Source organism: Cyclopterus lumpus, chromosome 13 (assembly GCF_009769545.1).
Source record: "Cyclopterus lumpus isolate fCycLum1 chromosome 13, fCycLum1.pri, whole genome shotgun sequence".
NCBI classification, from domain to species: domain Eukaryota; kingdom Metazoa; phylum Chordata; class Actinopteri; order Perciformes; family Cyclopteridae; genus Cyclopterus; species Cyclopterus lumpus.
In genome coordinates this window covers 4,818,835-4,837,875 of record NC_046978.1, presented here as the reverse complement: position 1 = coordinate 4,837,875, position 19,041 = coordinate 4,818,835, and the positions used below count along the sequence as shown (strand labels likewise).

The window sequence follows — 19,041 nt, the reverse complement described above, 5'->3', positions numbered from 1 at the left end:
ACATTTCAACCTCTGCTGTAAATAAGATGTGTCTATTGAGACTGAGTGTTGCTCATTGATTGTAATGAATGCAATTCCCAGTAAAGCTTGTTTTTTCAGTTATTCCCTTTGACCCGTCTCCTGGATGTTATGTCTATATATGTGTCTCGTCTCTAAGTGACTGCAGAGTCCTGTTGGTGTCAAACTAACTTTTTAAAACTCTGCTTTGAGCAATAGCTTATGACAAATCGGCTTTTCAGGCAGCTGACTTAGCAGACCCTGAAATGTAACAATAACGTCCATGAATGTGATTCATTTTCATCCTCTTTCATTCTGCAGGGTGAGGTTAGGATGTCAGAGGACTCATAAGATGAAGAGTAAATGCTCTCGGTGTCCAATTGTCTGGATTTATGTTCTCGGGTCGATGGAGTAACGGCTAGAGTGGTTTAATGTAGCTGAAGTGGATATATTGACTGATTTATTGATCCTGGACAGGCTGTCAAGATGACCTAACCAAATTGCATAATTTACTGTGGAAGAGCTGATGTTTAACCACTAGATGGTGCTAAAGTATTGGATAGAGAAATCTCCAGTTCATGTACTTTGCCTATTGCACGTTTTATTCATGGTCCTGTTAAAAGCAGTTCACGGATATTTATTACCATATTTGTTAGGACGTCCTCTACCTATTTAACATGACAGGCTTGTCATGTTGTCAGGATGTGAAAATATCAATATAATGAAATGCCCTTTTCAAAAAGATCAATCATCAACTATAAGCAATTGACAGTTGATATGTATGTATCACTTCATCTATTTATTAGATTATTTACATATAATGGGACGTATTGATGTGGGTAGTTCAATTGGAGACAGTAATACATACAAACACACATCTTCCATCAACAAACTCACACAGGTGGACAAAAGGGAAGCAGTACATATTTCACAATTGCCTAATCATAATTTTTTTTTAAAAAAGAATACAAAAGTTCAACAACAGTAACATTTGAAACCACCTTTGTGACAGGATATTGTCAAATTAGAGTATGTCAAGTAATAGTATAAACATTAAAGTCCAGCAAAGTGAATTGAATAAAAGTGGATTCATTTGTCAAAGTTCATGAGGCTTGTAGGAGGAATTTAAAAGCCAAATTATTGTATGCAATGGCAACAGAGTTTATGGATCCTACACAAATAAATACTCCTCAGACCATACAGTGAGCAAGGACCACTCTTTCTGGAATGCATGTGTTAATTTCACAATATTCAACATACACAAGATACACTGCATGTACACACCATACAACGCTAACTCCACAGTACTGCTTTGTGTAAAATGTACGTCCAGGTTTTTTTTTTTTACCCGTCTATGTGTGTTGTGTGACCAACAAGCACCATTTAATGTAATATGTTGCATCAAATCATCTCGATCATTTGATATGCAATGAAAACAATTACAACATCCAGAGCGCCGCCATCTGAGCCTCCAGAACCAGCACGGTTCATCATCATCATCAGCCATGAGGATGTTGCCACAGGTTGCCATAACACAGCGTTAAAATGGCACTCATCCTAAGTACACTCCATTCAATTATGAACTTGCTGTGATGGGTCAATTGCTCTAGAGGGCTTTCTAGTTATAGTTTACGTGTACTGTGATCCAGATGACAGAAAAAAAAAAAGACAAAATGAGCAAAAAAGGCGTGACAAGTCTAATAACACTGGCAAGGTCTTTCTTTGCATGGATTTATAGAAAAGGCTGTTGCAGGCAGTCACTCTTCATACATGGTGCTTGTTAGTTACTGTAGTGCCATTAAATGTAAAGTTGCGGCAAATGGAGGGAGGACAGGAGGAGGACAGGGGAGAGCAGTGTCACACTGGTGAATCTACATCAGTGTTTCCACACGGTACAGAGATAAATGCAAAGACTAATTGGTTACTTTATGAAATGACTCATTTCTGCGGCCCCTGGCTTTGAGAAAGTGAACTGAATATTACATTGGTTCTAACTTAGGCAGTATATGAAATGTCAACAAGTTAACATTTTGAAATGTAGAGCCTTTAAATACTGGGAGAATTCAGAAGTATAACAAATACAGAATATTGCAACATATAGACTGCCATAACAAACAGGTTAACTGAAGCTCCCTATCATATATCCATATGTACACAATATTGTGCATTTCTATTTCTTAAAACAATTCCTGAAGTTTACTTAAGAGTGAAGTCTGAAAATAGTTTCCAGAGGGACTGGAATGAGCAAGAGGAGCGGTTAGGGACCAGGGCAGCAGATTAATGGGCAGGTAGGAAGCGCGGTTGTCTGTTTTCTACTCAAGCGACTGGAGCATGAGGAGCTGCTTGAGGACCTTGGTCTGACTAGTCTCCCTGATCTCTCCAGCCAGGAACATCTCGTCCACCACCGTGTACACCTTAAAGCGGAGACAAAGAAAGTGCATTAGAGGGCGGACATGGCCCAACATTGTGACGGATGGCAGAAAATGAGAGGACTCAGGTAGGATTCAAACAGGAGTACAAATCCCACAAACCACAAGGAGCGTTGTTGGACCTGAAGCCCAAGTGCTATTATCTTTGTCCCTTGAAAGGTTTGAGTTTCCTGGAAAATTGTCAGAGACAATGACCATAAATCATCCTGTGGTCATCATTACTTAACTCCACCTCTGTGTCCTCAAAATGAAGAAATAACTGCCGGATGACAGAGATGAATCAGTCCTTCACAACTCAGAGAAGAGAGCTTGTGGAATAGTTTTGTCCTCTGAGCCGCTGTGCATCAGTGGAGGAAATTAGAACTATACTTTCCATAAATGTTGATTTCTCTTATTTCTGGGTGTAACATGTCAAACGTGGGCGGTGCTTGGTTTAAGTACTGCATGTGGGTGGATGTGCAGACACCTTAAGTGATTAGTAAGAGCACTAACAGCAGTTGGGAAGCAGTTTAGAGGAGTTTGTTGCCTAGTATTTCTCTCTGTGAAAAATATATATCCCCCACTAGAATGATTTAGATTAATCTCACAGGATGAGTACTTGAGTTGTGAATATTATATAATTTTGAAACATTTTCTCATCTGCCGTTTGTATTAACCTGCACCTTCTCTCTAATCAAGGCAATTATAAAGTTGGTTGAAATCTCACAAAGCAAAAATAATCTTGCGATGTCCTTACCTTGTAGAAGTTGAACACAAGGTCCAATTCACACACGTTGTGGAAATACTCATTCAGCACCTGACAGGAAAGAGAAGAACAGTAAAAAATGCAAACTTTTAGTTTCAATCAGACAGCGGCCAAGGGAAAACATAATAGTCTGCTGTGAGAAGACGTAGTAGTGCATGTTGATTGTAGGGTGCAAGTTACAAGATTGGGAGCATTTTGATTGCCTCTCAACACGGCGAAGTCGAGCCATGTTGTGGCTCACAGCTAACGGTGCTAACAGAGTGCAGACAGATCTAACAGTGTTTACCTGAGGGGGAACCAGAGAGTGGAGCTGCACTCCAAATCGCATACTTTTGCCCTTGCTCTTACAAAGTAGTTTTTTTTCTGGCATGATAAAATAGTATGTTAGTATTAGAACTGCGACGTTGCGGTTGTCTCGGGACGGCGTTATCAGCTGTAACCACCATATGAGCTGTGCAGCGCGGCGGCCATGAGTTAACCAGCGGGGGTCACTCACATGCACTAAAAACATGCGGCCGGACCGGCTATGTGAACAAAGCGAGGAAAAGCTGGGACAACTACACACAAAGAGGGAGAGCATCTTTATTCTCGGCTCAGGGCGACATTACTCCACCAGATCTTTACATAGCTATTAGTTGGTTGCTGCTTTATTAATGTTCATGTTAAATACAGCTAATTTAATGTGATGCATTACTGCAGATTATGTTGATGCTGTGGTAGCAGCAGAATCCACTTTACATCCATGCAATAAGCCAATTTCCACTACAACTATCTATGTGGTGATCATCCCATCTTGTTTCCGGACGTAAAATTACTCCATTTTAAGCATGAATGTAGAGTAATTTACTATGGCAGATTTACTGACCCCTTGTTATGAATTTGCTAAATTAAATGTTGATACAAGCACCATTAAGTCCCGTCGTGAGCTTCTTTCTCCTTGGGCATGGGGTCATGTGCAACAACAAGCTGAAGACTGCGCTGTGCTTTTCTGAATGCATTTCTTCACAGTCAAACATTACAGCAAATGACCTTCACTCCTGAGGGCTCTGAATACAAATGGTCTACTATTTGACTAAGCCAAAAACAAACAGCCGATCCTACCGTAAGCGCACTATTTCAGTGGATATTTATTCGATATATAAAATGTCACATTATTAGAAAAGGAAGAGGCTGTTAACCAATAAATTAAGCAAAGTGACAGAATAAGATCCACTTAATCACCAGGTTTTAAAACAAACAAAATGAATTACAATGATTATGTCGTTGATTAAAATAAAATCATCAAAATACAATAATTAGCTGACTATGGGCGTTCTATTTTAAAAAATAAAAATAATATAATATAATATATATATTATATCTACTACTTGTAAAATAGAAATGAAAAAAATTATTCTGATTTAATTATTTGTAGATCTGCTGTCAAGCAACATCTGCCCTGATGAGTAGCAGACGATACAGAAATGGCATTTAATTTGTTGTTTATACTGCAGTAGCACTTTATGGGCCAACCCGAGCAATGACAGGATGCAACTGTGCTAAAGGAGGCCATACAGTAGCTGCACAATAATTGTTAGGAAACTTCCAAGGTTTTTTTTTTTTTTTAAATACTGTATCATGGCCACAGCCATTTCAGTGTTTGTGAAATATATGTGCAGCCAGTTGCTATTAGACTCAGTTTGTAATTGGTGATCAATTTGTTATTTTATTGCTGGAGGCTTTTTTCCAGCATCACTTGACTCAGCATCATCTAACACTGATAAAAGTCAATAAGGATACACCCTGGACTTAAGAATGCAAAAGGAACTTGATTCCACCAATTTGTACTGAAATAGATGGTTAAAGTGTCCTTGCAACAATCTGATGATCCATATTTTGTTGAGAACAAAACTGTATGTGCTATATATTTCACAGTGATTTAAATATTAAATTGCACTAAATGCCATTTGACTGCAATCCATACTTCCCAAAGAATGCAGGTTTGATAGTAAGCAGCTGCAAGACAGTAGAGGGAATCTTTGAAGGAAATCATTAACGGACATTCCTCAAAACAATCAGACCATGAGAAGTAAATCATCATGTGTTGTGTATGTCAGTTACCTCTACGAAGTTGTGGATCCCCTCGAGGTATGCCAAGTTGTTATCAGTCACATCCACACAAATACAGAAGTATAGACCAGCATAACGCCGGTAAATGATCTTGAAGTTCCTGAACTGTGAGAACAAAAAACGAAGATAACACCTATTAACAACTTTGTCTCTCGTATTATGACAACAGCAGCAGCTTTACTTGGAGGTAAGCTTCCCAGCGTTCAAGTAAAACACATTCAGTATATTTCTTATTACCTTGGAACAAAATGCATAATAAAACTGGTCAGCAGACAAGGATTTTTGTTATGTTTTGACATTTTTTTGACATTTATGTATTTTGTGTCATCAATTGGTAGAAATGGTTCTTGTTCTTAATAGTTTAGAAATGTAGAACCATGGCTTCAGATTTGTTTAAGTAGCTAGTGGAAAATGAGTGACCCAATAATTTTACTGTGAAGTAGCCATGACAGTAACTTTTAACGACAGTGTGGTTACACTCATTATACTGCGGTCCTCATTAGTATTTAGAAATATTTAGTCCTTTTTGAGCAACATATTGAGGAATGCGACAGAACATAGAAAAAAACATAATCATACAACTATGCATTTGATACTGACTGATCCCATACCTCCACAAAGTTGGTGTGCTTGGCATCTCTGACAGTCACCACAGCATGCACTTCCTCGATCAACTTCTGTTTCTCATCATCATCAAACTGCATGTACCATTTGGCCAGTCGTGTCTTCCCTGCTCGGTTCTGGATGAGGATGAAGCGGATCTATGCGATGAAATGAGAAAATAAGAGAGACAAAATGAGATTACAACAGAAAAAGTCAAACGTTACTTGTCCTAGATGTCTAACGTTAGATGATTTGAAATAGATAAGACACGACTATCTAACGTTAGTGTTACTTTGTAAATGACTTAACGACGTTAATACAATTTAGCAATAGCTACATTTTATGATTTAACAAGTTAGTTGTATTTCTCTCATTATGTATTCAACTGTAGCCATGTTAAAACTGGTAGCAATAGCTTTAGCTAACGTGTAAGCTTGCAGTAGCTAAACCACACCCATTGTGTTAACAACAAGATTGTGCAAGACCTTAGACAAAATCAAAATGATTGCCGGCGATCTATTTGTGTAGCTAGTCGGTGATCAAACGTCGTGAGTTCCGATCTGTGGCTTCAGCCTGCTCAGGTAAGTTAGCTCACCAACTAGCTGGCTAGCGTTTGCTACTGACTGAATGAAGAGGTTATCCAGCGAACAAGCTAGCGGTAAAACGCGACCATTACGAGGACAACAACTGTTCACATGCGACATATTTACCATTTTCTCCTAAATATGGACCTGAGAGGCTCCAGAATAGCACGTTCCTGAACAACTTTGGGAGGATTTTTTCATAAATACATCAGTAATTTCTTCGACCGCTCGTCCGCTATCTTTCCCGAGCTAACAGGAAGTGAGAAGCCGCACTAAGTTGCGTTGCATGGTGGGGGACGTAGTTTAAGTCGCGACATTTAGAGCCGCCGGGACGACATATGGCACTCCAAGAACCAGGGTCCCTCTGGAGAGTCTTCAGCTGAGTCGCGCTTTGGATCACATGAGAAGATCTATTATTTTCTATCGTAGAACAATCTTGATATGTAGTTTCTTATGCGAATTTAAACAAACTGTGAATATAGGTAAGAATAAAAGACATTATAAAACATGTAATGTGACACTCAACATCTCTCAAACAGTATGATCACTAACGTTACTTTAAAATTACAATACTCAATACTATTGTCCAGCTAGACATTTCCCATATGTAACAGATTTCGTTTTTACCACACTGACGTTTATAAATAGTATTTTAGCCATTTTCTCATAATATTGTTTGAGTGTGTACGCGTGTGTGTGCGTGTGTGTGCGTGTGTGTGCGTGTGTGTGCGTGTGTGTGTGTGTGTGTGTGTGATTATGTGTACGCATTTGTGACACACTGCACCTCAGAAAAAACTTTCATACACACTTTATAGAATGAAAAAGTTGCAATACCAGTATATAATTCCTCCTCCGAAGGTTGTTTTCTGCAGTGTCAGATCTCAGAGTTTTTTTACTTGTCTGGGTGGGCAGCCATTCACTGCAGAACATTGTCCAGACAGCTTGGACAGCTTGCCTCTCTGAGCATTCAGGGTGTTTAGGGGGTCAGAGGGGGATGGGGGAAATGTGATTGTCAGGGATTGCACAACTGTGAGTGGAGGAATGTGCTTGCTCTTGGGACCCATACATATTTCAGCTGCAAATACAAAGAGGGTTGAGAGAGAAACAATATCAATTGAAAGGAAAAACCAACCAGTGAGTTAACGATAAACATAGTTTTTCCTCAGCTGTATTTTCATTCTGGTGCGTCTATTGTAATAAAAGCACAACACACATGCTGTTACCTTCACATGAAAACTGAATCGCACAAATAACCTTTTGTTTCATAATTTAATTGCTAAATGAGCAAGTTGTATGATAGGTTCAAGTCCAAGTGGAAAAAACAGTGGTAGGAGAGAGGGATGTAAAACTACGGCAGATAATTCAACAGAAACTTTGACCGCTTCTAATCTTGCTCTATGTGATTGGGGTCATGCAAATATGACTGAGGACACAGTGACTAATGTGATTGGACAGAAGTGTGTGGACCCATCAAAAGATGGGTAGTGCACCTTGAACCCTGACTGACTGTGTATTTAATGTTGGTTCACATTTCAAACTGTCAAAGCCCACATAGTGCACTTTATGCATTATAATTTGACAACTTATGAAGGAAAAATCTGACATCTATATACTTTTAAAAAGAATATGTTTTTATGTTTTGGTTTTGCTGTTCAACTGCCCAGGAGGTGGGATATTGATACTTTGATGACAAGCTTCTGACATGATGTCTGTATGGCTTCAATGATGCAGTGTTTCACTCATAACTATCCTCTATCTTTCCATTACATTGCATTATCCAAACCGCTTATCCTATTTAGGGTCGCTGGAGTCGATCCCAGCTGACATTGGGCGAAGGCGGGGTTCACCCTGTACAGGTCAGCAGTTTATCGCATGCCACATATAGAGACAGACAGAGGGCAAATGGGCCCGAAATAAAGTCAATTAATTACAATCATGATGCCAAGATGTTCTGTTTTCCTGCAGATCGTAAACTGTTGCAGTAGAACACGCTGGAAAACAGAATAATAGTCTGATAGCAGTGATGCTGCACATCCAATTTGAAGTTTTTATTTGTGTGAAAGTGGGAATATTAATGTAGGCCCAAGATAAAATCTTCAAACATTGTGTGTAATCGTCAGTGGAGACTATAGAAGTAATACTGTTATGTAAAAATATCCCATTACAAGTAAAAGTCCTCTGTTGCTTTAGTACCACCATGTGCTTAAAGTAGCAAGAGTAAATGTACTCAATACAGAATATGTCAGGCTGTTGTATACACTGCTGGCCACTTTGATCTACAACAGTGCATCCAATGTTATGATCGATGAGATAGAATGGCTGGCATTAAGACTGACAAATGATCACAAGATGAACAAAGTTGATAATATAGATGAGTGGGAAATGAAAATGGCCGCAGGGTTTCCTCCCCCATCTTTACCTTTTATAAATTATTAGGCGCCATATAAAGAAAGTTATTGTGATGCCTTCACATTCAACAATGTACTTTATGTTGTTTGTTTCAACATTAATAAAATAATACAAATTTAAGTACTACAAATAACAATGCATTATTTCTTAAAATGAAATGGAATGGATTGAAGTACAAAGTAACATGGAAACACTCATGTAGATGTATAGCTTAACATTGTAGTCGCAGTAACCTTCATATTCTTTAAACAAAGTTTTGGTGTATTTGTCATTATTACAGATATTTCTGTATGTTTTTAGTGGATTTGTCCACTGATAGTTACACAAACAATACATGTTTACATAAAACTCCCAACAAATAAATACTAATAAAAACTCAATCAGAGAGACATGTTCTGGCTTTTTGGCCAATGCGATTTGTGTTATGTATATGACGTGTTTAAACATATTTATAAGTGAAACAAAAATATGTAATAGTCACGTTTAAATCTCTTCATAAACAGAGTGCGCGTGTGTTGTAGTTGTGTCCACGAACCGCTGGGCGAGACTCTCTCTCTCTCTCTCTCTCTTTCTCGTGAATAGGAGGGCAGATGCTGGATTCGGGAGAAGGTCCGCCATTATTGTGAAGCTGGAAAATAAAATAGACTTATACACACCGTCACACATCTAGCCTGTAAGGGGCTTACGATTAGAAAGGAGACTACACCGGTTTCGGACGATCTGTTGTCCGCTCAAAGTGTCGCTTTGGTAAAGGAAGACAGGGCTTTTAATCGCGTTTCATACGGATTCTTTATTTTTGACACAACAAAGGAAATAATAATTGGTGAAAACAACGTGGTGGTTGAATCAAGAAGGGGACAAAAACACGCCGAAACAGCGCTTTTACACCACCTCCCCCGTTCCTCCTCGTTTCCAGCCGCGAGGAAAAGACCGGAGTTTGAACAGCATTTTTTTTTCTTCTTTTCCTGACGAGCATTTAGTTTTTTTTTCTCTCTTTTTTTTTTCCCCCCCCTCCCCTCCTCTCCTCTCCAAAAGACAGGGAGAGAGATACGCATCTCGTTTCTGAAAACTTCAGCCTGATGAAAACGAGCACTTAATGGGGGGGGGGGAGAGAGAGAGAGAGAGGGAGAGAAAGATAGAGAGAGAGAGAGGAAGCAATGGACACATAGCCTGTTAATTTAAAAGGCGGAAAATAATCGATGTCAGTGCTGGTAGGAAGTGTTTTAATCTGTTTTTTAAAGTCTTTCGCCCGGCGGTGAGCGGAGGAGCAGCGACAGAAAGAAAGGAGCGGACGAGAGCTGGAGAGAGGGAGGAATGCTATGGTATGTAGACCACACGAGACACTCTGCTTTTGCACCACATAATACACGGGAATGGACCATTTGAAACCATATTGTCAGGCGTCGACGTCCTCCCTACATTGCAGCGTGGGTTTATGCGAAGTGCTGCGAATAACAAGAACCTGGGAGTCAACCCCAGCGCGCGCCCCCCCCCCCCGGAGGCTGGAGGCTTAATAGTAATGATTATTCTAATGGCGATGCATGCGTGGACACCAATAAGACCTGTTCTAATGGAGGCTACATTTGCCCCGTGCATGTTTGAAATGGGGAAGTTCACAGAGGAGAAAGGAGGTCATTAAACAAATGGATCTTGTCCAAATATTACAATTGTTTGTACAACACCACCTGGAATGCATTGGTCCTGTCAGGCCTGGAGAAACTCCCCGGTCCGCCTTGAATATAAGGAGCAATACGGATTTTCAATTGGCAGAGGGGGAAGAGGGGCTTTGTGTTGGCTGACAAACAACAGTTGGATGCTGCATCTCTTTGTGTGTTTTATTAATGTTCTGATCAAATGCTGATTTTAGAATGAGGTTTTGTGAAGTTGTTTAATGCAGCTGCCTATTTGTCATGTTTAAGCAAAATAGTGGCCACAAACCATGGTCCTCATCAGTTTTAGATCATGAGATATATATATATATATATATATATATATATATATAATTACTTGTAAAATAGAAATAAATAAAAAAACGTGATCTGATTTAATTATTTGTAGCAGATGAGTAATGTTTGAGTGATTATTTTTCTCTTTTGTTAAATGCCTCACTAACTTTGCAAACATCCAAGCTGCATGCACAGTGCTTCCTGGTGACAGTTAGATAATGTGCATACGCCCTGCTGGAAGGTAATTGCTCTGCTCCCGTTTAACTACCTGTGACATAAGTGACAAAAGACAGGATTTACAAAACACCTATATCTATATCTCATGTGTGGATATCTAACTTGACTGTCTGGATGCTGCTTGTCGACCCGCTGACATTCTAAGACAAGGTTCAGGCAGACTGATGAGATTGACCTAATGATAACAATTAACACTCCCATTAATTTATTTTAGCGACAGAATTTGTCACCGGTGTGTTGCGGCCTAATTTCACTGCCACTGCAAAGTGGTCATTGCCCTGCCAGCCCCTCCCTTTTTCTCAGAGTCCTTCCACTGGACTTCAGTACTTCATTTTGAAGTGGTCTTTCTACCTGCCTCTGGGATATTGATTTAAGATTGACTGTGAAAGACTTCACAGAAAGAGATAAGTGGGAATGTCTGTGGGTTTGTGATATGGCCTTAACACAACGAGGGCTGTGGCCTGTACTGCTGTGTCACTGCCAGATAGAGGGGACATTCTCAAAACAGGAACTGTCCTTTCCTAATGGATTTTTGATGTGGATCTTACCTCCTTACCAAGTAAATAAGTTGACTCATGTCCCTGCATTTGCCGGCTGTTCTTTGACTGGGTGCTTTTTGATCTTTCATCTTAATCAATCTTATTGGGACAACCATGCCATGGAGGAAGTAAACACAAGTACACAATATGGAAAAAATGACTCATTTTCTAAGGTTAAAATCAGGGACCCATGAGCAGCACTGGGAAAAGTGGATTAAGTGACCAGAAAAGAATGGTCCTACATAGTGTAAAGAGCGATTGTTGACCCCCTATTGTTTTCATTTTCTTAATTCATCTATTTATTTATTTTAATCTTCTTTTTTGTCATTTACAATTTTTTGTCACTTGAACAAATCTAAAAGAAAAAAGAAAAAAAAGAACACAAGTACACACACTTTCCTTGGCAAGACAGTCTCCTTGCTCTCAGGTAAATGCATTAGCAGCTGTCAGCACTTCTGTTCTCTGCTTGATTGGGCCCTATGCAGTGCAGTCACACCTCTCCAGGAAGCCTCTTCCTCCCCTAATAGCCGTGCCATTTGCCAAGGCAGCCGGCTAGCTACCAGCATACCCACTCACCCCTGCCTGCCTGCCTCTGGGCTGCAGATCTGTTTGTTAGTCCCTGGGCTAGAACATGTTCCTGGGATTAGAGGAGGCCAGGCTTTGTTCGTCAGGATGTAGGCCAGAGATGTGGATATATCCTTTGATGAGGGCACTGGTAGTGAGATTCTGTCCTGTTTTATGTGGACAGATAAACAGAAAAACAAGGTAAGCAGAAACAGTGGAGGGATATCTAATCCTTTTAAATAAAGTATAAGATAGTCCTCACTTCTCTACACATAAATTAAATGATAAAGGCAGTCAGAGAGTACTTGAACCCTTAAGTGAAAAATCAGTAAACCCAGCTGTGGGTTATTTTGATTTTAATGTCACTCAATTTGAAAACTGGAACCATACAATATTATTTCCATGTCAACCCAGGCTTTGTTTCTCTGCATAAAACACTGTGCCGTTCCAGTGGCCTCTCACTCTTTCAATTTCACAGCTAGCATACTTGTCAACGCAGAGTGATTCCGTATGCCAGGGATTGAAAATGTCCCTGCTCATCTGAAAATGTGCCGTTCACTAAATCTCGTATCTTTTTTTGTATCGCAGGAGAGGTTTGCTTACGAGTCAGTGTAATCCGGTGTTTGATGGAGAAAAGAGCTAATTATAGCAGGCAGTTTTGGAGTTTGGTGGACCAGATTACAGTCACTCTCCTCTCAATGGCGGCCTTGTTCTAGTGGCCGATTATTAGGCAGAGAGAAGTGCATTCTGGGATGATTGTATCTGAATTTCCATTAGAAAGTGCGCCCGCGTCAGTTGAACTGAGGTTCTCTTCTCTCCCCACTGGTCCAGCTCCCATGCTCATTACAGATTTGCAGATGGGGCCAGCTTGATATAAAGGCCTCTGTCATGTGCCCCTATTCTGTTTTAGAGCTACTTTAAATCCATATCCTGAATGGTCGAATTATGTATGAGGGAACTGAGTCCCAATCAGCAATGGTGGTTGCACCTTGTTTTTATGTAATGGAACAAAATGATAAGAACATCAAGTCATTTTTAGTCATTTTTATTGAATCAATGGCTAATAAAGATTGCATTTACTCTCTATCCCAAGCCCACTGTATTATGATATTGCTTATCCAATGAAAATGCATTATTAATGGTTAATACTAGTGGGAATCATGGGCTGTAGATATGATTAATCGTTTGAATGGTGGCCATATTGCCATCATGTTTCTTCCTGAGGGGGAAAAAAAAAGACACTGTTTGGAATCACGGTGGCCATGGAGATGAAGGACCAGGATGTAAGCCTCAGAGGAATGGTGACCTCTGGACGTGAGCGGCCCTGCTTTGCTATTCCAGATACAATTACACAACAGAGGGGCAAGGCTAATGGGCTATGGTAATTTGGAAGCGCTGTAGAGGGGGAACATGAGGGGATAAACTAGGAACAGGAAGAGAGTGACACAACAAAGCAGGTAGTCAGTTGGAGGAGAAAAAAAGCTACAAGCATGAGAAAGTAAAGTAAAACACGAACGGCCAGCTTCTGCTTCAGGCTGTGATCCTGGTATGTGCCCTTTCAGCTTTCTGCTCAGGGATTAACCAATCAATGACAGCCATAAGTAACCCTGCTGCTTGCCAATTGGCCACAGCTGAATTCCATGACTCGGCATGTCTGTAGTTAAAATGTTATGATTGAGTCACTGCCAATGAAATGAGTTCAATAGGTTGGACGGCTGATGTCCCACCTTAAATTCAATAGTGTTCAGGGTAGAATAGCCTCTGATTGTTTTTGAGTGAGTCAGTGTTTACGCTGGCTTTACTTAAAATGTTGAAAGGCTGTACACTGGAAACTTCTCAGAAACCAAGAGAGATGGCCCTGAAATCCACCTACACAGGTATTAAAGGATCACTTTGAGCATGTTTTAGTCTGTGGACACAAATATAAACGCTCACGCATTTCTCGCCCTAACCCAACACTTGGTTTTAATTTCTGTCTTAACCTGTCATGCTGACCTTCCCTCATGTCACTCGCAAGGCTCCAGGCTTCATTGCCTAAATTGGGCTGGAGTCATGAGAAGTCCCTGTGCGTCATTGTTTGACTTTTTCGGTGGAGATTCTCCCTGTTGGCGCCGCTGGTGTTTCCTGGGTGGGTTCAGGAGAAGTAGATGGGGGTGGAGGAGACGAGGAGGGCGTCATTTCAAAGGTGAGGTTTTTTTAATAAATTCTGAGTAATAGACAAATCACAAAAATAGCTTAATGCCATGCCGAATGGTGGCAGGTGGCACACCTGTGGTTTAATAGCTGCAGGAGAAGTTGCAGTAGTTGTATTCTCATACAACTTGTTGGTTCAGTAGGAAGCTCAGCAGTCAAGCAATAATGGTGCTTAGCGCTTAATACATGTCTATCCGTTCCTCTCCTTTTCAAATGTAGACAGGTGCAGTGCTCTATTTAATATATTGCGTATGATGTTACATCTCTCTGATTACCCACTGTGAAACTTTCCAATAGGACGCCTTATGCATTCATTTTATTAAGTGCTGGAGTACATCCTTACATCATCATGTATCAGCAGTCGGATTAATTTCATCCGGTAAGGCTCCTGTAACAGCAACTTCAGTGTGACTGAGACACTCTGATGTGTGCTGTTATCTACGAAAGACTGGCTGCACTCGTAAGCTGCTCCTTTTAGGTGTAATATTACAAGTGAGAGAGTGAAAAACACATTCACCCTCAGCTCTCCTCTAACTGTTCTGTAAACATTGTAATTGAAACAAATAGGTTGTGTGACTAACTACAGCTAGTTGCTTTTTTAATTTATTTTATTTGTACACATTTACCACAATTGAGATTATGTGTCTTGTAAAAGATTGCATCCGAATGATATTAGTGTTTCGTAGTTTACATACTGTGCAGAGCCATGGAGTGAAGTTGTGGCGATACTTACATATAGTGCATCTACTGTGAGTTGTAACTCCTTTTGGGTTTAGATGTATGCCATGTTAATACATAACTGCTTTTGTAACATGGGTAAAGCATTTTGACAAGGCAGGAACATGGTGTTTAGTTTCTGTGTCACCCCGCCATGTTGTCTTTGCATAATGTCTCTTACTGTACATGCTGTTTCGGCCCTGACAACTTTATTGGAAGTGTCTTTGTACACCTGCAGCATGCAAGAAAAGAGAGGTGGAGAGTGGAAGGCAGAGAGGTGTTCTAATTAATGTTGGCAGGTTTAATCACAGATTGATAAACATCGGAGATGAAAAGAGAGGGACAGAAGTAGAGTACAGTCGGGAGGGAAATGTTGCCTGTTGACCCAAACAACCAGAAGCCTTTGAAAATACCTCACTCGAACCCCACGTTTTTCTTACTTTTCTCAAACTCCCCCGAAGCTCTATTGTTGCCTCTCTGCTTCTTTTACTTGTGTCTTTTTCACAATTCACAGAATATTTCCGTTGCTGTTTATTTCTGTTCCCATGGCTCCCTCCATCGCCTCGGATGTTCTGTCCTTGAGCTCAGTGCAATGCTCGTCAGCTGTGGTTGAGGACACAGGGAGGGCACCACCGTGTCACTAGATGTTAATCTCAGATGCCACTTCAGGGGGATCTGGCCACCAGTGTGGTGGCCTGTGGCATCTCCCCAGTGACTGTGGACACACAGCCTCTCTCCCACACAAAAGGACACACAAACCCCTTGTATTTGGACACAGGGTATGTTTTCCAATGTTGTGATTAGGTATTCCTATCTTGGAGCTTGCCTCCAGGCATTTTAACATTTCCAAATCATTACGTGGCTGTTATTGTTCAGTATTCATGGTTGAGGCAACTCAACTTTTGGAGAGAAAAAAAGTTTGGAAATTTGCATTGGAACTTATTAAGCACCCCGGTCTGAATTAAAGTATGTATACTGCAATGCCTGCATAGTGTGACTAACACTGGCTGACCCCTCCTCACCCTCATAACTGTCAGAGTGGTTCTGGACATTATACAGCTGTGTGACAGTGGACGTCATATTCTCTTTAAGGTGAGAAGATATGGTGGCTGTATATCCATTCGTTATCACAGGCAGTGAGCCCTCGACACCTCCACATCCCTTATCTGGCCGTGTCCCAGTTTCTGGCATAAGCTGGGGATGATGAGTAAGCACTGCTCCGTCTGCGGATGGCTTGGCCTGCCGTTATCGATTGCAGCGCCATTGCCTGTCATCCAGCCACCACTTAGCTAATGATGTCCATACTATTGTCTCACGGCTGGGAAAATGGCTATAAAACGGAGAGCGACGCGGCGTCAGAGGGCAAGATGGATTCTACCGATAGAGGAGGCACACCCAAAGCAGCCTGAGCCAAATGGTACTGCGCTAGCTTAGGATGGGAGCTTTGTCGTTCTGTTTCAACTCCCTCTCTGGTTTCCTTCTCTTGTTGGCTGTCTTTTAATGTGGTGCTCATTGGGCCATCTGTATGAAAGAAAGACTAATAATTTCCTCCAGTGTGCCATTTGCTGTTGGCCTGGTTTTGACCTTGTTGCTCTGATTGTTACTGTTGTTGGGCAAACAGCACATTTGTTTGTGCTAAATAAATAATCTTAGTGATGACTCAACTTGAATGCTTGCATTTATAAAGGCAATTTGAAAAGGCTGCTATGAATGCCAGAAAGATATATATCCAGTTGCCATTTTGGAGGATTGTAAATGGATTTAGCTCTGAGTTGGGTTTTCATGGGGTGACATGGGTCATTTCTCTTCTCAGTGCCGTAATTTCCCAGGATGCAGTTGGGGCCCCAAGGTCCATAGCTCTTATGTCAGAGTTCATTTCCTGTTTGAGTGCTCCAGCAGCTCCTAAGGATCCACCATTTTGTAACATTCCCGATGAGGACTGGAGTAATGCGTCTCAATTCACAACACATCACTCATTAGTGTGGCTTTGTAACTTTAAAAGTCTCATCTCGGTTAAAGAGTTGAAAAGGCACCATGTTGCATTCAGCCTAAAACTGAGTAAACGGTTAACACAGCCAAGGACACACTATGCCATAAGTAGTAGAGGTGGGATTGTGTATCCTATTTAAGTTGCTGTCCATGAGTCACACGCACGAGGCAGTTAAAGGTTTTAGAATAAAGACAGCCTCACAATAGTTTTTGCTGAAGTTTCTAATTATACTTTGAATACATCCTTTTTCGTTGCAAATCCCGGTGAACCGCAAACCTGAGTCTGCACAAGTCCTGCTGCATCTTCCTCTGCTGCGATGCTGACTTACATGAATGTCCTGAGCCGTGAAGATAAAAGTACGGGAAACATGGGGGAAGAATGTAAACATTTCTCTGAGTTGTTTTGGGTTTGAGGGTTGTTCAGGGAGAGGACGGCCTCACCACACCACGGCTCGTGTTAGTCACAGTCATCGGAAAGAAGAAAATGCAGACCTTTTTGCCCAATGAGGGAAAAGGTCGTTGTGAGTGCAGTTTGTCAGGTCCAGACGAACTGCGAGCCGGGCCTGTTGTAGCTTTAATCCGCGTGACTGCCGGAAAGAAAATGAGGGAGAGGTGAACCTCACATGGACTAATCTTTGGTGAAACATGGGGATGAAAACATCGACAGACCACTGGCATTGTCATCATTCTAGATGACTTCTAGGATGTTCATTTTGGTATCGGTTACATTGCCATTTACATTAGTTACATTGCAGGCGTAGCTTTTCACATAGACCTTATCTCCACTGAAATTTTCAAGCTTGGATTTAAATTAACATTTAAAAATGAAATGTCTAATTTCCCTTAAGTCATGTAAAAATGATTCACATCCCTTAAATGGGTACTCCAGCTATTGAAGTAATTAATTACCATAAATATCGGCAACATCAATAAGTGATTTTTAAAAAAAGATACAAAAAAATTGTACAGCAGAGGCATTAACTAGTTGTCCTTAGTATAGGTCAAGCTCCAAAATACACTGGATCCTACATCTCCCAAAATGCAACTCGGTAATGTCCAAGCTCCACCAGAGCCAGCTTTACAGGCTGTGTAATACTCCCCATGGCACGAAACTGACTTTTACAAGTGGAGTGCCATCAATCAGGATTACACTTAATGGGTTTATTAAAACATTAATATTTCATAAACAATGATTGCATGGAACTTATAATGTATTTATAAATGTAACTGTTTTAATTGTCATGTAAAACTTGAGGAAAAACACATTTAAAGCATGACATACGAACGTTGTTGTTGTTGTTATTATTATTATTATTATTATTATAATTATTATATAAATATAGTATTATTGTACTCGTATAGTGTTATTATATTGTTCAATGGCATTCAACTTGACCATTTGATCTACGTGGGTCCCAACCATCAGGGAACCTGTTCAAGCAGTGTTTGTGTTTTCGGTCATGCAGTTACTCCAACAAGGCAAAGTAGTTAATCATTCATTACTCTATATGACTAATAGTGTATTTGTCCTGCAGTGACTGTGGTAAATGCTGATTTTAGAATTTCTTTTGTTCTCAATTGTTGATTATATCTGACTTGTCAATGAGAAGAAACATCTTTGAACAATCAAGAGAGAAGTTGAATAAGCTCAGAGACATCATGGTACTGTGGTTGGAATGTGTCCTTGTCTTAGATCACAAGCTCCATTCCTGACATCAAATTTAAGATACATTAGTAATACTTGAATCCCGATCCTGGATCACTTACCCTAGTGGTGGATAGATTGAACAAAAAGGGTTTATCAAAAATTAAGCTTTGCCCATGTTGGAACACGTGAACTCGGACTAATAGCATTACTTGTTTCGTAGTCCACCGTCAAGCCAACAGATCTTTAGTCCAATCAAAGTGGTTATTATGTCTCTGCTTCCTCCAAGAATACCCATATGAAGCTTCAAAACACGGCCGCTGCTAATAAGCACA

The 19,041-nt window shown here is 40.5% G+C and overlaps 2 protein-coding genes across 2 annotated transcripts in view; one reads left to right on the top strand and one right to left on the bottom strand.

Moving 5' to 3' along the window:
• Nucleotides 1–762: 762 nt before the first annotated feature.
• Nucleotides 763–6,752, bottom strand: ap2s1 (adaptor related protein complex 2 subunit sigma 1). Its single transcript, XM_034548211.1, has 5 exons — nt 6,594–6,752; nt 5,892–6,041; nt 5,272–5,385; nt 3,163–3,222; nt 763–2,411 (listed from the first exon to the last, which is right to left on the bottom strand). Exons 1-5 carry the CDS (start codon nt 6,594–6,596, stop codon nt 2,310–2,312), a joined length of 429 nt encoding a protein of 142 aa, XP_034404102.1. The 5' UTR covers nt 6,597–6,752; the 3' UTR covers nt 763–2,309.
• Nucleotides 6,753–9,463: 2,711 nt separating this feature from the next.
• Nucleotides 9,464–19,041, top strand: part of arhgap35a (Rho GTPase activating protein 35a) — a 54,492-nt gene continuing 44,914 nt past the window's right edge. Inside the window, 1 exon segment of the mRNA XM_034548207.1 lies at nt 9,464–10,198. The gene's annotated coding sequence lies outside the window, so the exon portion shown is untranslated.